Raw genomic sequence first — 19,892 nt, 5'->3', positions numbered from 1 at the left:
AGTATGTGGAGGTGGCTGAGGGTCTCAGGAACCCCTACTGAGGGGGGAAATTAAAGAAAGAAAAAATTAAAAAGAATTAATCTTTCCTATATTAGGCTGACTTGTCCCAGAGGCAGCAACGGGCACAGCCCAGACCCAGGAAAAGTCTTAATAATACTAAGAAGCCAAGACACAAAGGAATGTGCTCTGGAGCCTCTCCCAGCACTCCCTCAACACGGAGAAGAAAGATTTTCCTTTGTTTTAGGGTATGAGTTTATAGATTCCTGTTCTCTGTAACTAGTGACTTCAAGTATTCTGTTTTATCTAAGCAGTGAAGGTCATAAACCATGTGAGCAGGCCTGAGATATAGCCACCTGGGTGCCATAGTGATGGCCGCGGAATAAGCCATGCTAGGCACTAGGGCAAACCTAGATAATGGCCATCTGGGTTGCATAGCAAGAGTCATGTGTAATCCTGAGTTATGAACCTGTTACAATTTGATGAACTGTCTTTGTCCTGCCTCTGTATCCCTGCTTTCACACCATTGTAAGCCTGCTTCACGCTAACCCACCCCGTTTTTAAAGTGTGTGTAAAAGTCAAGTGCTGTCTTTATTCTAGGCCCAACTTTTATTTTATTTATTTATTTTTTTTTGAGACGGAGGCTTGCTCTGTCGCCCAGGCTGGAGTGCAGTGGTGCAATCTCGACTCACTGCAAGCCCCACCTCCCGGGTTCACGCCATTCTCCTGCCTCAGCCTCCTGAGTAGCTGGGACTACAGGCGCCCACCACCGCACCCGGCTAATTTTTTTTTTTGTATTTTCAGTAGAGATGGGGTTTCACCATGTTAGTCAGGATGGTCTCGATCTCCTGACCTCATGGTCCGTCTGCCTCGGCCTCCCAAAGTGCTGGGATTACAGGCATGAGCCACTGCGCCCGGCCTCTAGGCCCAGTTTTTAGATGTTGAGTCCGGTGGGTCTGAGTGTGCTCAATAAAGATCCTCCTGTATACACCCCAAGGTCTCTCTTTTCCTCCTGTTTCCACAACACCACATGTGATGCTGACAGAGGGCGCTGGGACAGGGGCTTCCAGTGGGGCCCCAGGAGCATTTATTCTGTTGCTACTGAGGTGTTTGTCTCACTGGCTTTTGCAACATAGAACCAGTGCTTCCTGCCTGATGTCGTCACTTGCTGAGAATGAAGCTAACTACTCCAAACAGCAAACTGAATACCATCTAGCAATTGCGTTCCTTTGTATTTGCCCAAGGGAACTGAAAACTTGGATCCACACAAAAACCTGCACACAGATATATGCAGCCTTATTCACCAGCTCCCAAACTCAGATGCAACCAAGACTTCCTTCAGCGGGCAAACGGATAAACCATGTCACCTCCAGACAACAGGATAGAAAAGGAAATGAGCAGGCCGGGCGTGGTGGCTCATGCCTGTAATCCCAGCACTTTGGGAGGCTGAGGTGGGTGGATCACGAGGTCAGGAGATCGAGACCATCCTGGCTAACATGGTGAAACCCCATCTCTACTAAAAAAATACAAAAAATTAGCCAGGCGTGGTGGCAAGCACCTGTGGTCCCAGTTACTCGGGAGGCTGAGGCAGGAGAATGGCGGTGAACCCAGGAGGTGGAGCTTGCAGTGAGCAGAGATCGCACCACTGTACTCCAGCCTGGGTGACAAAGCGAGACTGCATCTCAAAAAAAAAAAAAAAAAAAAAAAAAAAAAGGAAATGAGCCACGAGGCTGTGAAGACATGAAGGGGCCAGGCCAGGCGTGGTGGCTCAAGCCTGTAATTCCAGCACTTTGGGAGGCTGAGGCAGGAGGATCACCTGAGGTCAGTTCAAGACCAGTCTGGCCAACATGGTGAAACCCCGTCTCTACTGAAAATACAAAAATTAGCCAGGCATGGTGGCGGGCGCCTGTAATCCCAGCTACTCCAGAGGCTGAGGCAGAAGAATTGCTTGAACCCAGGAGGCAGAGATTTCAGTGAGCCGAGATCGTGCCACTGCACTCTGGCCTGGGTGGCAGAGTGAGACTCTGTCTCAAAAAATAAAAGACACAAAGGCACCTCAAATGCATCTAACTAAGTGAAAGAAGCCAGCCTGGAAAGGCTGCACACTGCATGATTCCAACTATAGAACACTCTGGAAAAGGCAAAAGTATAGAGACAGTGGTTGCCAGGGGGGCAGATGGGAGGAAGGAACCTATAGGTGGAGGTGGATTTTTAGGGCAGTGACACGACTCTGTGTGACACTATGGTCAATGGACATGTCACGACACATGTCCAAACCCATAGAAGGTACAGCACCAAAAGTGAACCCCCATGGAAATGCGGGGTTCCAGAAGACAGAGCCATGTCCACACAGCTTTATCCATGACAACAAAAGCACCACTGTTGGTAAAGGACATAGATAGCAGGGGAGGCTTGCATGTGTGGGGCGGGGTTACATGGGGACTTGGTACCTTCTGCTAAATTTCATTGTGAACCTAACACTGCTCTAAAAAGTTTTTTTTTAAAAAGCAATTTGACCCAAAGTCAGTCTCAGGAGGCCAGGGGATGGGGGACAGAACGGGCCGGAGCGGGAACCTGCAGGGACGGGTGCGGGCTGAAGTCTCAGGAGTGTGTCTGCACCTCGGTGGTTTCCCTTCTCTTCTTCCCTTCTGGGGACCTTAGCAATCTGGGCTGGCTCCTGGGTCCCGCCTAGGTTTCAGACTCTGCCCCACCTTGAAGTTGGCCAGTCCCTTCTCTCTGTGGCTCCAGGAGTGGAGCCTCAGCCCTTGGTAGGGGGGAGCAAACAAACTCTGATTTGGGGCCCCAGAGAGGAAGCGCTGGGAATCCAGGGGTTGGACAGGCTGGACCCCAAGCACTGCTTCCACCATGGCTGCCTGTGTGACCCTGGGAGTGACTTTCAGTCCTGGTGAGACAGGATCACGGCACCTGCCTCTCAGGCCATTCAACTGGGTTAATATCCCTGCCCAGCCAGGGAATGAGAGGAGGTGGCACCATGTTTGCTGGTGCCCATGTGTTTTTTTTTGTTTTGTATTGTTTTTGTGTTTTTTTTTTTTTTTGAGATGGAGTTTCACTCTTGTTTCCCAGGTGGAGTGTAATGCTGCGATCTCAGCTCACTGCAACCTCCATTTCCTGGGTTCAAGCGATTCTCCTGTCTCAGCTCCCTGAGTAGCTGGGATTACAGGCACGCACCAGCACACCCCACTAATTTTTGTATTTTTAGTAGAGACAGGGTTTCATCAAATTGGTCAGGCTGGTCTTGAACTCCTGACCTCAGGTGATCCGCCTGCCTCGGCCTCCCAAAGTGCTGGGATTACAGGCATGAGCCACCGCACCCAGCCTGCCTATGTGGCTTCTAACTTGTTCCCTGACCCCGACCTTTTGCTGGGGGCAGTGAAGGCAGGAGACAGTGGAGGCTACAACCAGGAGCTTCTGGGAACCTGAGGGGTTGGAGGACAACGAAATCCAGGACACGCCACTGACTTGCGCCTGTTCGCCATTTTTTCCCCATTTAAAAAAGTTATTTTAAGGGCCAGATACAGTGGTTTACACTTGTAATCCCAGCACTTTGGGAGGCCGAGGCAGGCGGATCACTTGAGGCCAGAAGTACGAGGTGGTGAAACCCCACCTCTACTACAAATACAAATATTAGCCAGGTGTGGTGGCACGCACCTGTAATCCCAGCTACTTGGGAGACTGAGGCAGGAGAATCGCTTGAACCCTGGCGGTGGAGGTTGCAGTGAGCTGAGACCATGTCACTGCACTCCAGCCTGAGCAACAGAGCGAGCCTCTGTCTCCAAAAAAAAAAAAGTTATTTGAATTATGGTCAAATACACATAATACCATATTTATCTTAATGATTTTTTTTTTTTTTTTTGAGACGGAGTCTTGCTCTGTCGCCGAGACTGGAGTGCAGTGGCCGGATCTCGGCTCACTGCAAGCTCCGCCTCCCGGGTTTACGCCATTCTCCTGCCTCAGCCTCCCGAGTAGCTGGGACTACAGGCACCCGCCACCTCGCCCGGCTATTTTTTTGTATTTTTTACTAGAGACGGGGTTTCACCGGGTTAGCCAGGATGGTCTCGATCTCCTGACCTTGTGATCCGCCCGTCTCGGCCTCCCAAAGTGCTGGGATTACAGGCTTGAGCCACCGCGCCCGGCCTATCTTAATGATTTTTAAGTGTTCAGTTCAGTGGCAGTAAGTACATTCACATTGTCACCATCTATCTTCAGAACTCTTTTTTTCTTGGAGACACAGTCTTGCTCTGTCACCGAGGCTAGAGGGCAGTGGCGCAGTCTCTGCTTGCTGCAACCTCTGCCTCCCAGGCTCAAGCGATCCTTGAACCTCAGCCTCTCGAGGAGCAGGGACCACAGGTGTATACCACCACACTCGGCTAATTTTTATATTTTTTGTAGAGATTGGCGGGGGGGTGTCTCACTTTGTTGCCTAGGCTGATCTCGAACCCCTGACCTCAAGTGATCCACCTGCCTTGGCCTCCCAAAGTGCAGGGATTACAGGCATGAGCCACCTCACCCAGCCCAGAACTCTTTCATCTTGCAAAACTGAAATACTGTGGCTTTAAGCACTCACTCCCTAATACCCCTCCCCCAGCCCCTGGCACCCCACCATTCTACTTCCTGTCTCTACGGAGGTGACCACTCCAGGGACCTCCCATGAGTGGAATGACTCAGCATTTGTCTTTCCGTCACTGGCTTATATCACTCAGCATAATGTCCTCAAGGTTCATCCACAATGTAGCATATGTCAGAATTGCCTTACTTTCTAAGGCTGCCCTTTTTTTTTTCAGAGTTTCACTCTGTCCTCCCTGGTGGGAGTGCAGTGGTGCAATCACAGCTCACTGCAGCCTCGACCTCCTGGGTTCAAGCGATCTTCCGAACTCATTTTTTGATTTTTTGTAGAGACAAAGTTTCACTATGTTGCCCAGGCCGGTCTTGAACTCCTGAGCTCAAGCAATCCTTCTACCTTGGCCTCCCAAAGCACTGGAATTACAGGCGTGAGCCGCTGTGCTGGCCTAAGGCTATCTGCCTTTTTTGTTTTGTTTTGTTTTGTTTTCTTTTTTTGAGACGGAGTCTCGCTCTGTCGCCCAGGCTGGAGTGCAGTGGTGCGATCTTGGCTCACTGCAAGCTCCGCCTCCGGGGTTCACGCCATTCTCCTGCCTCAGCCTCCCAAGTAGCTGGGACTACAGGCGCCCACCACCATGCCCCGCTAATTTTTTTTTTTTTTTTTTTTTTTTTTTTTTGTATTTTTAGTAGAGATGGAGTTTCACTCTCAATCTCCTGACCTCATGCTCCACCCGCCTCGGCCTCCCAAAGTGCTGGGATTACAAGCTTGAGCCACCACGCCCGGCCTGGCTGTCTACCCTTTTAAAGAAAATAAGTTTTTGGCCAGGTGCAGTGGCTCACGCCTGTAATCCCAGCACTTCGGGAGGCTGAGATGGGTGGATCACCTGAGGTCAGGAGTTCGAAACCTGCCTGGCCAACATGATGAAACCCTGTTTCTACTAAAAATGCAAAAATCAGCCGGGCATGGTGGCGGGCACCTGTAATCCCAGCTGCTCGGGAGGCTGAAGGAGGAGAATCGCTTGAATCCAGGAAGCAGGGGTTGCAGTGAGCCAAAATAGCACCATTGCACCTTCAGCCTGGGCAACAAGAGGGAACCTCCATCTCTAAATAAATAAATAAATAAATAAATAAATAAATTTTGGCCAGGCGTGGTGGCTCATGCCTGTGATCCTAGCACTTCGGGAGGCTGAGGCAGGTGGATCACCTGAGGTCAGGAATTCGAGACCAGCCCGGCCAACATGATGAAACCCCGTCTCTACTAAAAATACAAAAAGATTAGCCAGGCATAGTGGCAGACGCCTGTAATCCCAGCTGCTGGGGAGGCTGAGGCAGGAGAATTGCTCAAATCCAGGAAGCAGAGGTTGCAGTGAGCTGAGATTGCACCATTGCACTGCAGCCTGGGCAACAGATTGAGACTCCATCTTAAAAAAAAAAAAAAAAAGTTTTTATGGAAAGTAACACAGTGTACAGAAAATTCCAACAATACAAGACAGACACATGGTTTCCTCTTCTCCAAAGCTGTCGCGCCCAGCATCCTCTGGGAAGTACCTGGGCCGTCCCGGTACAGCTTGTGCCTGACGGGGCAATGTCATCGTCACCTTTGCTTGCTGGGGTTCCCCCGACAGCCCGTGCTGCCACCGTGTTGTTCCCGGGATGGGGCTGTTGGCGGGCACCTCCCTGCTCTGCACTGCTGTGTGGATATCCTCCCAAGGACGTCTTCCTGTGCGTGTGTCTGGCAGAAATTCCCAGACATGGAACCCTGGAGTCTAAGGGCATGTGCGTCACTTTTTTTTTTTTTTTTTTTTTTTTTTTTTTTGAGACAGAGGTTCACTCTCGTAGCCCAGGCTGGAGTGCAGTGGCGCAATCTCGGCTCACTGCAACCTCCGCCTCCCATGTTCAAGTGATTCTCCTGCCTCAGCCTCCCGAGTAGCTGGGATTACAGGCATATGCCACCACACCTGGCTAATTTTGTATATTTACTAGAGATGAGGTTTCTCCATGTTGGTCAGGCTGGTCTCGAACTCCTGACCTCAGGTGATCCGCCCGCCTCGGCCTCCCAAATGCTGGAATTACAGGTGTGAGCCACTGTGCCTGAGTTTTTTTTTTTTTTTTTTTTTTTGAGTTGGAGTCTCACTCTGTTGCCCAGGCTGGAGTGCCAGTAGTGTGATCTCAGCTCACTGCAACCTCTGCATCCTGGGTTCAAGCGATTCTCCCGCCTCAGCCTCCTGAGGAGCTAGGACTATAGGCGTGCGCCACCATGCCTGGCTAATTTTTGTATTTTTAGTAGAAACAGGTTTTCACCATGTTGGCCAGGATGGTCTCCATCTCTTGACCTCGTGATCCGCCCACCTCGGCCTCCCAAACTGCTAGGATTACAGGCGTGAGCCATTGCGCCCGGCCATGCATCACTATTTTGATGCATCATCTCCAAACCACCCTGCCCCAGCATCGCCGAACTACCGGTGTGGCCAGCCTCCCTATACAGCTTCCCGCTCTGCTCACAGGGAAGACGATGGAGGGAGGAGCCTAGGCGTGGGTTTCCTGCGTGTGGAAGGTGTCCTCAGACACCTCTTTCCCCAAGTCATTGACGTGAAGCTGATTTTGTCATCGGTGGCTGTGAAAACTGCCCAGAAACAGGAGCAAGGTCTCTGAGACCCTGTCCCGGCTAGATTTTCTCTGGGCTTCGGTGTCTCCTCCTAGAGCTGGGTGTTGACTCTGTCCAGGACTCTGCTCAGTCACTTCCTGGCTGGTCCCCAAGTGCTCAAGTGCGTGATGAGATTAGGGCTTCCCCAGGCAGGAAACGGCCACATTGGACCCCTCCCTCCCCAATCCCTTGTTCCTTTTATCTTCCCCAACCCTGGCCCCCAACTAGTCCCTCCTGCTCCCAGACCCCCCCAACCCCTGTCCCCTATCCCCTGTAGCCCAGCCCTGAGCACACTGGGGCCAGAACCACCCATACTGGACTCCCCCAGGGCACGACAGGTTGAGGCCTCTCTGAGGCAGGGAGGGACATTGAGGGGCTTTGTGCAGGAGAGGGAAGGGGTACCCCCTGAGCTTCAGTTTCTTCATCTGCATGACGAGCCCCCATCTGATGGTGCCCAGGAGTGGGGATGTGCTGGAGTTAGAGGAGGGAGGCCTCCCTGGAGGCCGGCTCAGGGACCCTCCAACCTGACCACCTCACTCAGGGTCCCCTGTCACTGCACCTGGGGCCCCAGGCTGTGGTGGGCCAGGACAGGAGCAGAGGTGCTTCAAGAACCAAGGCTGGGGCCAGGCGCAGTGGCTCATGCCTGTAATTCCAACACTGGGAGGCCGAGGCAGGTGGAATGCCTGAGGTCAGGAGTTCGAGACTAACCTGGCCAACACGGTGAAACCCCATCTCTACTAAAAATACAAAAATTAGCCGAGCGTGGTGGTACGCACCTGTAGTCCCAGCTACATGGGAGGCTGAGGCACGAGCATCGCTTGAACCCAGGAGGCACAGTTTGCAGTGAGCCTAGATCGAGCCACTGCACTCTAACCTGGGCGACAGAGTAAGACTCATCAAAAAAAAAAAAAAAAAAAAAAAAAAAAAACAAAAAAAAAAACAAGGATGGGGCTGGGCCCAGTGGCCCATGCTTGTCATCTCAGCACTTCGGGAGGCCGAGGTGGACAGATCACCTGAGGTCAGGAGTTCGAGACCAGCCTGGCCAACATGGCGAAACCCCGTCTCTAATAAAAATACAAAAGTTAGCTGGGCTTGGTGGCAGATGCCTGTAGTCCCCGCTACTCAGGAGGCTGAGGTGGGAGAATTGCTTGAACCCACAAGGTGGAGGTTACAGTGAGCCAAGAGTTTGCCACTGCACTCCAGCCTGGGTGACAGAGCGAGACTCGTCAAAAAAAAAAAAAAAACCCAAGGATGGGCACCTCCCAGAGTGCAAGAGCAAGGGTCCCCTCAGAACCCCAGAACAGCACGAGCCCAGCGTCAGGGACTCTGGCTGAACCTTGAGAGCGCTTCAGCTATCCTCGGCTGACCACACACTCAACAAGGGCACCCCTGTATGAGTGCCTTGCTTCGCTCTTGCCCAGGGAGCACACGGGCAGCTGTAGGGGAGACAGCCATGCCGGGGACAGCACCTGCCAAGAACGGCGGGAACTTCAGGGTATGTGGCTCGCCTGCTGTGACCTCTGACCTCTGACCCAGGGAAGGTGTGTGGCTCACCTGCTGTGACCTCTGACCTCTGACCCAGGGAAGCAGGACAGGGCTTTTTTTTTTTTTTTTTTTTTGAGACGGAGTTTCACTCTTGTTGCCCCGGCTGGAGTGCAATGGCACGATCTTGGCTCACCACAACCTCCGTCTCCCTACTTCAAGCAATTCTCCTGCCTCAGCCTCCAGAGTAGCTGGGATTACAGGCATATGCCACCAGGCCCGGCTAATTTTGCATGTTTAGTAGAGATGGGGTTTCTCCATGTTGGTCAGGCCGGTCTCAAACTCCCAACCTCAGGTGATTTGCCTGCCGTGGCCTCCCAAAGCGCTGGGATTATAGGCGTGAGCCACTGCGCCCAGCCTAGCAGGGCTCTTCTTATCCTGCTCACCAGAGGTAGGAAGTGGGGGCGTGACTTCAGGAAGGGCCCAGAGCCCTTGATGGGCGTGGGGATTGGGATGAGGACAGGGCTGTCATGAGAACAGTGGCTGCAGATGTGACCAGCTGGTAGGAAGTGGCCACTTGAGTCACAGATGCTTCCTGGGCTGGCCAGGGACTGGGGGTGCTGGCTGCAGCTGGGACCCCTTTTGTATCTTGCTAGCCTGGCACCTGGGTGCCCGGGAGGCGCCACAGCTGGACACAGCGAGCTGGGGCACCCCGGCCTCCATAACCCACACTCCAGTCCTCCCACGGGCTGGCTGGCGAGCGGCCCTGGTGAGTCTGCGGGGGCAAGGGCAGCCTTCCCGGTTTATCTCCCCTGGCATGATGTGCTCATCCGCTCAGGCTCCAGAAGCTAAGGCTCAGGGTCCGGCAAAGCAGGAAGCCTGAGGCCACAGCCCAAAGCAGCCTGAGTGCAGTCATGTGGGGGCGACTGCTCCTGTGGCCCCTGGTGCTGGGGTTCATCCTGTCTGGCGGCACCCAGACCCCCAGCGTCTATGACGAGGGTGGGAGCACCGGAGGCGGCGATGGTGAGTGGTTCTGGCCTTAGGGTGCAGAGATGGGCTTACACAAGTGATGGAGTTGGGGGAGAGGGGAGGCTGGGAAGTTGGGGCTTCAGCCCAGCCCACTCTGCATCCCGTCCCTGACCCCACAGGGCCGGGCTATTCCCTTGAGTGTCATGTCTAGCTGTTTCCCACTAGGGCAGATCCCAGGCTCTGAGCACCTCCCTCCCTGCTGCTTCTTGTCACCCGCCAAGGCGGGGGCTGACCAACGTCCCCTCTCTCCCACAGACAGCACGCCCTCAATCCTGCCGGCCCCCCGCGGCTACCCAGGCCAAGTCTGTGCTAATGACAGTGACATCCTAGAGCTCCCGGACAGCTCACGGGCGCTGCTTCTGGGCTGGGTGCCTACCAGGCTGGTGCCCGCCCTCTATGGGCTGGTCCTGGCGGTGGGGCTGCCGGCCAACGGGCTGGCCCTGTGGGTACTGGCCACGCGGGCACCTCGGCTGCCCTCCACCATGCTGCTGATGAACCTGGCGGCCGCTGACCTCCTGCTGGCCCTGGCACTGCCCCCGCGGGTCGCCTACCACCTGCGTGGCCAGCGCTGGCCCTTCGGGGAGGCCGCCTGCCGCCTGGCCACGGCCGCACTCTACGGCCACATGTATGGCTCGGTGCTGCTGCTGGCTGCCATCAGTCTGGACCGCTACCTGGCCCTGGTGCACCCGCTGCGGGCCCGCACCCTGCGTGGCCGGCGCCTGGCCCTTGGACTCTGCGCGGCTGCCTGGCTCATGGCAGCCGCCCTGGCACTGCCCCTGACACTGCAGCGGCAGACCTTCAGGCTGGCGCGCTCCGATCGCGTGCTCTGCCATGATGCGCTGCCCCTGGACGCACAGGCCTCCCACTGGCAACCGGCCTTCACCTGCCTGGCGCTGCTGGGCTGTTTCCTGCCCCTGCTGGCCATGCTGCTGTGCTACGGGGCCACCCTGCGCACGCTGGCGGCCAGCGGCCGGCGCTATGGCCACGCGCTGAGGCTGACTGCGGTGGTGCTGGCCTCCGCCGTGGCCTTCTTCGTGCCCAGCAACCTGCTGCTGCTGCTGCATTATTCGGACCCGAGCCCCAGCGCCTGGGGCAACCTCTACGGCACCTACGTGCCTAGCCTGGCACTGAGTACCCTCAACAGCTGCGTGGATCCCTTCATCTACTACTACGTGTCGGCCGAGTTCAGGGACAAGGTGCGGGCAGGGCTCTTCCGACGGTTGCCGGGGGACACCGTGGCCTCCAAGGCCTCTGCGGAAGGGGGCAGCCAGGGCATGGGCACCCACTCCTCTTTGCTCCGGTGACGCAAAGTGGGGAAGGCCGTACTGGGTCGAACAGAGTCCCTTCCCCTACTTCATGTCCTTCTCGGGACCTCAGAATGTGACTTTATTTGGAAATAGGATCATTACAACTGTCACTAGTGGAGGTCACTTTGGAGAAGGGTGGGCCTTACATCCAGTGTGGGTGGTGTCCTCATAAGATAAGGAGAAGCCAGGCCTGGTGGCTCGTGCCTGAAATCCCAGCACTTTGGGGGCCAAGGCGGATGGATCACTTGAGCCCAGGGGTTCAACACCAACCTGAGCAACATGGTAAAACTCTCTCTCTACCAAAAATACGAAAATTAGCTGGGCATGGTGGCGGGTGCCTGTAATCCTAGCTACTCAGGAGGCTGAAGCAGGAGGATCACTTGAACCCGGGAGGCAGAGGTTGCAGCGAGCCGAGAATGCACCACTGGGCTCCAACCTGCGTGACAGAGTGAGACGCTGTCTCTAAATTAATTAATCAATTTAATTCAATTTTTAAAAGACGAAAAGAGATGGCCAGGTGTGGTGCCTCACGCCTATAATCTCAGCATTCTGGGAGGCCAAGATGGGAGGACTGCTTGAGGCCAGGAGTTTGGGACCAGCCTGGGCCACACAGAGGGATCCCAACTCTACAAAAAAAAAATTTTTTTTTTTTTTTTTTTTTTTTTTTTTTTTTTTTGAGACGGAGTCTCGCTCTGTCGCCCAGGCTGGAGTGCAGCGGCGCGATCTCAGCTCACTGCAAGCTCCGCCTCCCGGGTTCCCGCCATTCTCCTGCCTCAGCCTCCCGAGTAGCTGGGACTACAGGCGCCCGCCACCGCGCCCGGCTAAGTTTTTGTATTTTTAGTAGAGACGGGGTTTCACTGTGGTCTCGATCTCCTGACCTTGTGATCCGCCCGCCTCGGCCTCCCAAAGTGCTGGGATTACAGGCTTGAGCCACCGCGCCCGGGGAGGTTGTGGTCGCTGTCAGCTATGATTGTACCACTGCACTCCAGCCTGGGCAACAGAGCAATACCTTGTCTCAAAAATAAACAAACTAAAATTAAAAAAAGAAGATGAGAGACAGCTGGGTGCAGTGGCTCACACCTGCAATCCCAGCACTTTGGGAGGCCAAGTTGGGCAGATCACCTGAGGCCAGGAGTTCAAGACCAGCCTGGCCAACACAGTGAAACCCCATCTCTACCAAAAATACAAAAATTAGCCAGGCGTGGTGGTGGGCACCTGTAGTCCCAGCTACTGGGGAGGCTGAGGCAGGAGAATCACTTAAACCTGGGAGGCAGAGGTTGTGGTCAGCTGAGATGGTGCCACTGCACTCCAGCCTGGGCAAAAGAGGGACTCTGTCCACCCCCCCACCGCCCCCCCACCAAAAAAAAAAAAAGAGAAGAGGACACAGAGACATACAGAGAAGAAAGCCATGTGGCGACAGAGGCAGAGATGGGAGTGGTATGGATGGACACAAACTAAGGGATGCCAAGACGCCAAGTGCAGCCAGCAGCCACCAGCAGCCATGAGACAGGCCTGGGACGGGCTCTCCCTCACAGCCTCCGGAGGGAACCAGCCCTGCGCCACCTTGACCTTGGACTCTGGCCTGCAGAACTGTGAGATAATAAACTCCTGTTGTTTTAAGCTGCCTGGTGCGTGGTGCTTTGTCAGGGCAGCCCAGGAAACTGAAACAGGATCAAACGCTGCTTCCTGGGCCCTGGCAGCCTCTCTGGCTCGGCTTTCTACACTGGATGCAGCCCACGACACGCTGGTGTCTGAGATGGGGCTGGGGCTGGGGCTGCGTTCCCCAGAGACTCACTGCAAGTTCCTGCCCAGGAGGCTCAGGGCACCCCATCTCCAGTGCCCAACGCTGGGGCCCCACCAGGCCCAGAGCCTGGTTGGCCATTCTCATGCCCACCAGCTTCTGGCTTTGGGATTTCTCTTCAGCAACCAGAATAGCACCCCCAACTCTGCTCCCCAAAACCCATCGCTAGCATGGCTCAGACTCCTGCTGTCCCCTGGCTGCTGGGGACCCTCGCTTTTCCTCCTCCCACCTGCAGGCTGATCCTTCTTTTCACTTTCTGTCAATGTCACCAGGGACAAGGTGGGACAATGGGGGTGGGGGTGGACAGTGTGTGCTGGGGGGTTTGGGTACGGCAGACCTTGAACTCCCCTCTGCCAGGATGTTGGCAGCCGGCTGTAAGCCTTGCACGGGACAGGCCACAAGGGGCCATACCAGTGTCTACGGAGGACACAGCTGGTGTGCGGGGAAGGGGAGAAGCCTCAGCACCTGGTGCACACACACACACACACACACACACACAGACACCGCTGCTCACTCCACAGAGTGGCACGGGGCAGTTTCAAAGACCACTGGGGCATGAACTACAGGGGCAAGGCAGAGGGTTGGGGGGCCACTGTTGGGCTCCTCATCGGGTCTATGTCTCTGATCAGTCCAACTTTGGGCAGCCCTGGGCTGGGGGTATCAGGTGCCTGGGACACACACATGCACACACACACACACGCACACACAAAGTTCACGTGCAACCCAGAACATGTAAGATCAGTGATGTGTATTCATGTCAATATCCTCGAGTGATCATTTACTAGAGTTTTCTGAGTTGTTAACCACAGGCACAAGCTGGGTGTGTGGGTATGAGCGGTCCCCAGGACCAAGCTGTGGTCCTACAACTCCATGTGGTTGTAGGATTATCTCAGGGTGCAGGTGTTTGACATCCATAAACCCTCCTCCCCACCACTTTGAAAGGCTGGGCTGTAGATGAAGACATGGGGGCTCAGGAGCCCTGGCCCATGGGCCCCCACCACCCAGCCACTACGTCTCCAAGGGGCCAGGGTCTGGCCCCATCTGTGGAACGGGCTGGCGCTCTGGGTGCTGTGTTCTAGGTTCCCGCTGACTGCAGGAGGCCGAGGCCTGGCCATGACCCTGGAGATGAGGTTTTATCTTACAACATCCTCTACAGCAAGTGGGCACTGGGCCTCAGGCTGAGGAAGGAGTCAAGGGGCCTGTCCTTTGTAGGGTGATGGGGGCCAGGGGTGGGGAACTCACAGGCCAGGGCAGCCTCAGACCTTGACCTCTCAGGCAGCGAGGGGCCTCCGTGCTGGCAGAGACCAGGGCTGAGCAGTGTTGGCTGAAATAAATACCACCCCGGAGAAGATGGGCAAATGCAGACATAAGCAGGTGCCAGGGGTCACAAAAGGGAATCAAAGTCTGCTGGTGCTGGTGGCAGGCAGCTGGTCGGGCCCCCCAAGGCAGGCAGGTTCTGGACCTGGGGGCCCTGGGAGTGGGCTGGTCCTCTGGGCACGGGGACATCAGGAACTCACAGTGAGGAAGCACCGGGGTCACCCAGCCCGGGCAGCCGGAAGCTGAAAGTGCATTTGCTGAGAGTCACCTGCTTCCCCGCAGGGCCTTGTGATGTGAGCCCGAGGTCCCCTGGGGCGAAGGCAGAGGGTTCGAGAGCTGGGACAGACTTAGGGCAATTCGGGGTCCTGGGTGCCCCAAAGGGAGGCCAGGGCTTTGTGTTTCAGAGAAAGGCGGCCTGTTCCATTTTGAAGTTGCCCATAGGTTGGATGTTTTGCTAATTTAGTCCACACTGTGTTTGCTCAGAAAGAAGCTTTTGGCCACACAAGTGCTTTCTGGGAACGTTTCTTCTCCCGCGAACAGAATGTCAGGCTGTGGGAGCCGCCGTGGCCCCAGGAAAATGATGCCCAGCTCCAAGGCTGGGGGATTGGGGTGCTTGGAGTTCCAGCTGTAGCTAGGAAGTCGGGGGGTCTCCCAAGGGACCTCCAGTTGTGCCCCCTGCACCACTCTGGTGACTGCTGAGCCCACACCTGGGCCCCGAGTCCCATCCTAGGGATGGGCAGATCTCTGCCATTCTGCTCCTTGGGTTCATTTAGAGGCAGGTGTCACCTGGGCCGAGGTCTGCCCACCCACCAGGCAGAGTCACAGGCGGATAGGGACAGGATGTAGCCAGATGGTGTCGTCCTGCTCTGAGCAGGGCAGCCGTCAGGAAGAGAAGCCGCTCTGACTGGCCAGGAGAGAAGGAGAAAGACCCTTATGGGACTGCCAGGACTTTGGGATGGGACCCCACACCCATTTCCTGAACCCACCTCCACAGCGCTCAGGCCGGCTGCCACCTCCTCATTTAGATGGCAGAACCCCAACTAGGAGGGGGATACATGGCCCAGGCCTAGCACTGCACAACTCTGCCTCCTTGCCCCGGTGGACTACGGTGATGGGCTCTGGGTGTTCACGTGTGGTAAGAGGGTAACAGCTGGTGTCAGACCACCAACCAAATCAAAAAGTTACCCATAGAACACTACCCAGCAATGCAAAACTCCAGGCCGGGCACAGTGGCTCATGCCTGTAATCCCAAAGCTTTGGGAGGCTGAGATGGGAGGATAGCTTGAGCCCAGGAGTTTGAGGCAGCAGTGCACAATGATCACGTCTGTGAACAGCCATGGCACTCCAGCTTGGGCAACATATAGAGACACCATCTCTACAACACACACACACACATACATACACACGCACACACACACAAATTAGCTGGATGTGGTGGTGTGTGCCTGTGGTCCCAGCTACTTGGGAGGCTGAAGCAAGAGGATCGCTTGAGCTCAGGAGATTGAGGCTGCAGTGAGCCATGACCATGCCACTATACTCCAGCCTGGGCAATACAGTGAGACCTCGTTTCAAAAATAAAAAGAATAGGCCGGGCACAGTGGCTCATGCCTGCAATACCAGCGTTTTGTGAGGCAAAGGCGAGTGGATCACCTGAGGTCAGGAGTTCAAGACCAGCCTGGCCAACATGGTGAAACCCTGCCTCTACTAAAAATACAAAAAAATTAGCTGGGCATGGTGGTGGGCCCCTGTAATCCCAGCTACTGGGGAGGCTGAGGCAGGAGAATCGCTTGAACCTGGGAGGCAGAGATTGCAGTGAGCCCAGATTGAGGCATTGCACTCCAGCCTGGGCGACAGAGTAATACTTCATCTCAAAAAAAATAAAAGAATGAACTATGGATACACGAAACACCACAGGTGAACACAAGGGAATCATGCTCCAAAGATTATCCGCTCTGATTCCACTTACCTGGCATTCTCGAAATGACAAAATTACAGACGCGGAGGGGGAAAATGGCTTAGTGGTTGCAGGTGTTGAGGGGAGAGGTGAAGTTATGGAAGAGCAGCTGGAAGGATTCTGTGCAAATGGGATGTTTGCTGACTATGGTTGAGATTACACAAATCTGCCCATGAGGAAACCACACGCTGCTAACTACAGGCTAAGCTTCCCTAGTCCAAAAATCCTAAATCCGAAATGTTCCAAAATCCAAATCTTTTTGAGCAGCAACTTGACATGCTCAAAGGCAATGCGCATCGGAGCATTTCAGATTTTTAGAGTAGGGATGCTGCTATATCATGCAAGCATTCTGAAATCTGAAAAAATCTGAAATCCAAAACACTTCTGGTCCCAAGCATTTCGGATAAGGGATCCTTGACACGTATGCGCGCGCGCGCACACGCGCACACACACACACACACACACACACACACACACACACACACACAAAATGCACAGCTGTTCGCTGGTGGGTGTTGCGTGGGCCAGGGTGGAGGGAGGATAAATGTCCCACTCTGTCCCCAGGAACTCTGAGCCTCTGACCCTTTGAGTCACTCCCACTGCCCGTGGGGGGTCGGGGCAGGTGGTGGAGGGAGGTTGGTAGGGGAGGGAGGTTGGGAGATACTGAGCCTATGTCTCTGATCTCTGGGGTGGGCCCAGCTCTCACCTGTCCTCCACCTCCCCTTCGGGCTCAGGGTCTGAGTCCACCACCTCAAGGCCAGCTCCACTCAGCTTCAGGTCCTGCTGCAAATGCCCCGGGGCCACAGAAGCCAGGTCATCCCCGTAGGTGGAGGACACTGAGGCCGGCAGCGGCTGTTCTGGAAGGAAGGGGGCCTCAGTCGGGAGGGCGTGGCCGGGAGGGGACCCAAGGGCCGAGGGGAGGAGTTCCGTGGCCCAGAGCAGCAGCGATGGGGGTCCCCAAGGCTAGGCGAGGGCTAGGGTCCTCACCGAGGGCACAGCAGCTGGGAGGCGCGGGTTCCAGAGGCGCGGCCCGGCGGCAGGCTGCCTCCCGAAGGCGGCAGGCGCTGGCGTAGACCACCCCGTCGGAGCCGCACACTGGGTCTCCCTGGGCGCCGCAGCCGTGGTCGCAGCCGCATCGCGTGATCGCCGCCCCCTCCTCAGGGGCCACCCCAGGGCCCGATTCGCCGGGGGACCAGCCTGGGGAACGACGCAGGTTCGACAGGGCACGGAGGACCCCCACCCTGCACCTTGCCCGCACCCCCACAGAGCCGGGGGTCGGGGAGACGTCCCTGGGGCCCGGGCCCACTCCCCCCTCGGTGGGTCTTGGGGCGCGACAGTTAATGGGAGGTCCTGAGCCCTGGTCTCATGGAATTTCACGCAGGTATTTGCCTAATACTTACAAAAACAGAAACAGATTTTTTAAAAGCGGTTGTAGAAGAGAAAGGAAGCAGGGCGTCCTGTCTGGGCCGCCCTGTAACAACAACCCTTGTCCCCGCCGCGCCTCCTCCGCACTGACTACACCCACCCCAAACCCACCTCCTCGGCACTGACGGCTCCCACCCTCAACCCCGGCCCCTCGGTCCTGACCACACTCTTTAACACCCCCTCCGCACTGACCACACCCACCCTCAACTCCGCCCCCCGCACTGACCACACCCACCCTCAACTCCGCCCCCCGCACTGACCACACCCACCCTCAACTCCGCCCCCCCGCACTGGCCACACCCACCCTCAACTCCGCCCCCCGCACTGACCACACCCACCCTCAACTCCGCCCCCCGTACTGACCACACCCACCCTCAACTCCGCCCCCCGCGCTAACCACACCCGCCCCCTCCTCACTCACCTCCCCATCCCCGCTCGGCCCCGCCCTCACCGCACTGACCACCCTCAACCCACTGGGCCCAGTCCCCACCACAGTGACCACACCCTCACTGGCTTGGCCCTGCCCCCAGTATACTGACCATTCCCCAGCCACGCCCCTGCACACTGACCACTCCTCCAGCCCCGCCTCCCCCGTGTAGGCAGAGCGCCCGCCCACCCCTGTGCCGCGTCCTCCTGACTTTATGCTGGCCCCTCCTCTGCCACGCACCCAGGGGAGCCCTCCCCGGCGCCCGCGGGTGGGAGTCCGGGTGTGGCAGGCCGCGGTGGGGGGCGGCAGTGGCTCCGCGCACTCACCCGGGCCCCGGGCAGGGGCGCGCTCCACCTCGTTGCACGCGGGTCCGGCGCACAGTTCCTGGGCGAGTGGGCTGTGCGCGCTGACGTTGTAGAAGCGAGTGGCCTCGAAGGCTGCGGGACAAGGGTGGCGGGTGACCTAGTGCAGGCGCGACGTATCAGGGGTCGGGCCGGGGGTGCGGGCGCGCGGGCCTACCGGGCTCGTAGTAGTCGTACACGGAGACTGGCAGCGCCGACGTCCTGCCCACCACGCACTCCCGGAGCGCACGGAACCGCACACACGTCAGGCACTGGCTGGGGATCTGCGAGGCAGTGGCGGGCGCAGGCTCGACCCGGGCCAGTAGGCCTGGGGCGCTGAGCTTGGGCCCAGAACTGGCTGATTTCAGGGATACCCAGGACTCGTGAAACACAGAAGAAACGTGATCCCATTTTCTTTTTTTCTTTTTCCTTTTTTTTTCTCCTGAGACAGAGTCTCGCTCTGTTGCCCAGGCTGGAGTGCAGTGGCTTAATCTTGGCTCACTGCAACCTCGGCGTCCTGGGTTTGAGTGATTCTCCTGCCTCAGCCTCCCAAGTAGCTAGAATTACAGGCGCCCACCACCGCACCCTGCTAATTTTTTGTACTTTTGATCAAGACGGGGTGTCACCATGTTGGCTAGGCTGGTCTCCAACTCCAGTCCTCAAGTGATCCGCCTGCCTCGGCCTCCCAAAGTGCTGGGATTATAGGCGTGAACCACCGCGCCCAGCCTCGGTCCCATTTTTGATTCTTTGGGTCCTTCCATCCCACTGGGAAAACGTCTCAGGTGGCCTCCCAAACACCACTCCTTTTTTGTGTGTGTGCACACATGGCTGAGCATGTGTGGCGGGACTTGGCATATTCACAATACTGTGCAATCATCACCTCTGTCTAGTTACAGAACAGTTTCTTTCTCCCCCAAAGAAAACCCCATCCCCATGAGCACTCGCTCCCCACTCCCCCGGCCCCTGGCAACCACGAATCTTTCCAACTCTACCGATTTGCCTGTTCTGGGCATTTCATATCAATGGAATCATGTACTCTGTGGCCTTTTGTGTCTGGCTTCTTTCACTCAGCATCATGTTTCTGAGGTTTATCCATGCTGTAGCATGGATCAATGCTTCACTCCTTCCTACAGAGGGATAATATCCACTGTGGCCCCTCCCTGCTTTTTCCACCAACTGTCATCAGCCGAGGACACAGAGCTGACAGCATGGCCAGCTCTGCCTGGAATTTATTCGCCCAGTGTCTTACTTTTTTTTCAGATGAGGTCTTGCGGGTCTTACTCTGTTGCCCAAGCTGGAGTGCAGTGGCGTAATCTCGGCTCACTGCAACCTCCGCCTCCCAGGTTCAAGCGACTCTCCTGCCTCAGCCTCCCGAATAGCTGGGATTACAGAGCGTGCCATCACACCTGGCTAATTTTTGTATTTTTAGTAGAGACGGGGTTTTGCCATGTTGGCCAGGCTGCTCTCGAACTCCTGACCTGAGGTGATCCGCCCACCTCAGCCTCCCAAAGTGATGGGATTGTAGGCGTAAGCCAAAGCGCCTGGCCACTTTTTTATATTTTTTGTAAAGATGGGGTTTCGCCATGTTGC

General features: G+C 56.1%; 3 protein-coding genes across 4 annotated transcripts in view; 1 reads left to right on the top strand and 2 right to left on the bottom strand.

The window, feature by feature from the left end:
* Positions 1-19,892, bottom strand: part of SMIM7 (small integral membrane protein 7) — a 357,382-nt gene that overhangs the window by 228,407 nt on the left and 109,083 nt on the right. The window lies entirely within an intron of this gene.
* Positions 9,167-11,982, top strand: F2RL3 (F2R like thrombin or trypsin receptor 3). Its single transcript, XM_050769707.1, has 2 exons — positions 9,167-9,724; positions 9,986-11,982. The coding sequence occupies exons 1-2, from the start codon at positions 9,616-9,618 to the stop codon at positions 11,032-11,034; spliced, it is 1,158 nt and encodes a 385-aa protein (XP_050625664.1). The 5' UTR covers positions 9,167-9,615; the 3' UTR covers positions 11,035-11,982.
* CPAMD8 (C3 and PZP like alpha-2-macroglobulin domain containing 8) overlaps positions 13,571-19,892 on the bottom strand; it is a 119,832-nt gene continuing 113,510 nt past the window's right edge. Inside the window, exons 38-42 of the mRNA XM_050769895.1 lie at positions 18,481-18,586; positions 18,288-18,398; positions 17,097-17,306; positions 16,816-16,966; positions 13,571-13,957 (exon numbers count right to left, since the gene is read on the bottom strand). Coding sequence (XP_050625852.1) covers positions 13,723-13,957; positions 16,816-16,966; positions 17,097-17,306; positions 18,288-18,398; positions 18,481-18,586 — 813 coding nt within the window. The 3' untranslated portion in view covers positions 13,571-13,722. The remainder of the gene's footprint in view (positions 13,958-16,815; positions 16,967-17,096; positions 17,307-18,287; positions 18,399-18,480; positions 18,587-19,892) is intronic.

This window comes from Macaca thibetana, chromosome 19 (genome assembly GCF_024542745.1).
Source record: "Macaca thibetana thibetana isolate TM-01 chromosome 19, ASM2454274v1, whole genome shotgun sequence".
NCBI classification, from domain to species: Eukaryota; Metazoa; Chordata; class Mammalia; order Primates; family Cercopithecidae; genus Macaca; species Macaca thibetana.
The sequence above is the reverse complement of the archived record's forward strand: the minus strand, read 5'-3'. Positions and strand labels throughout refer to the sequence as shown.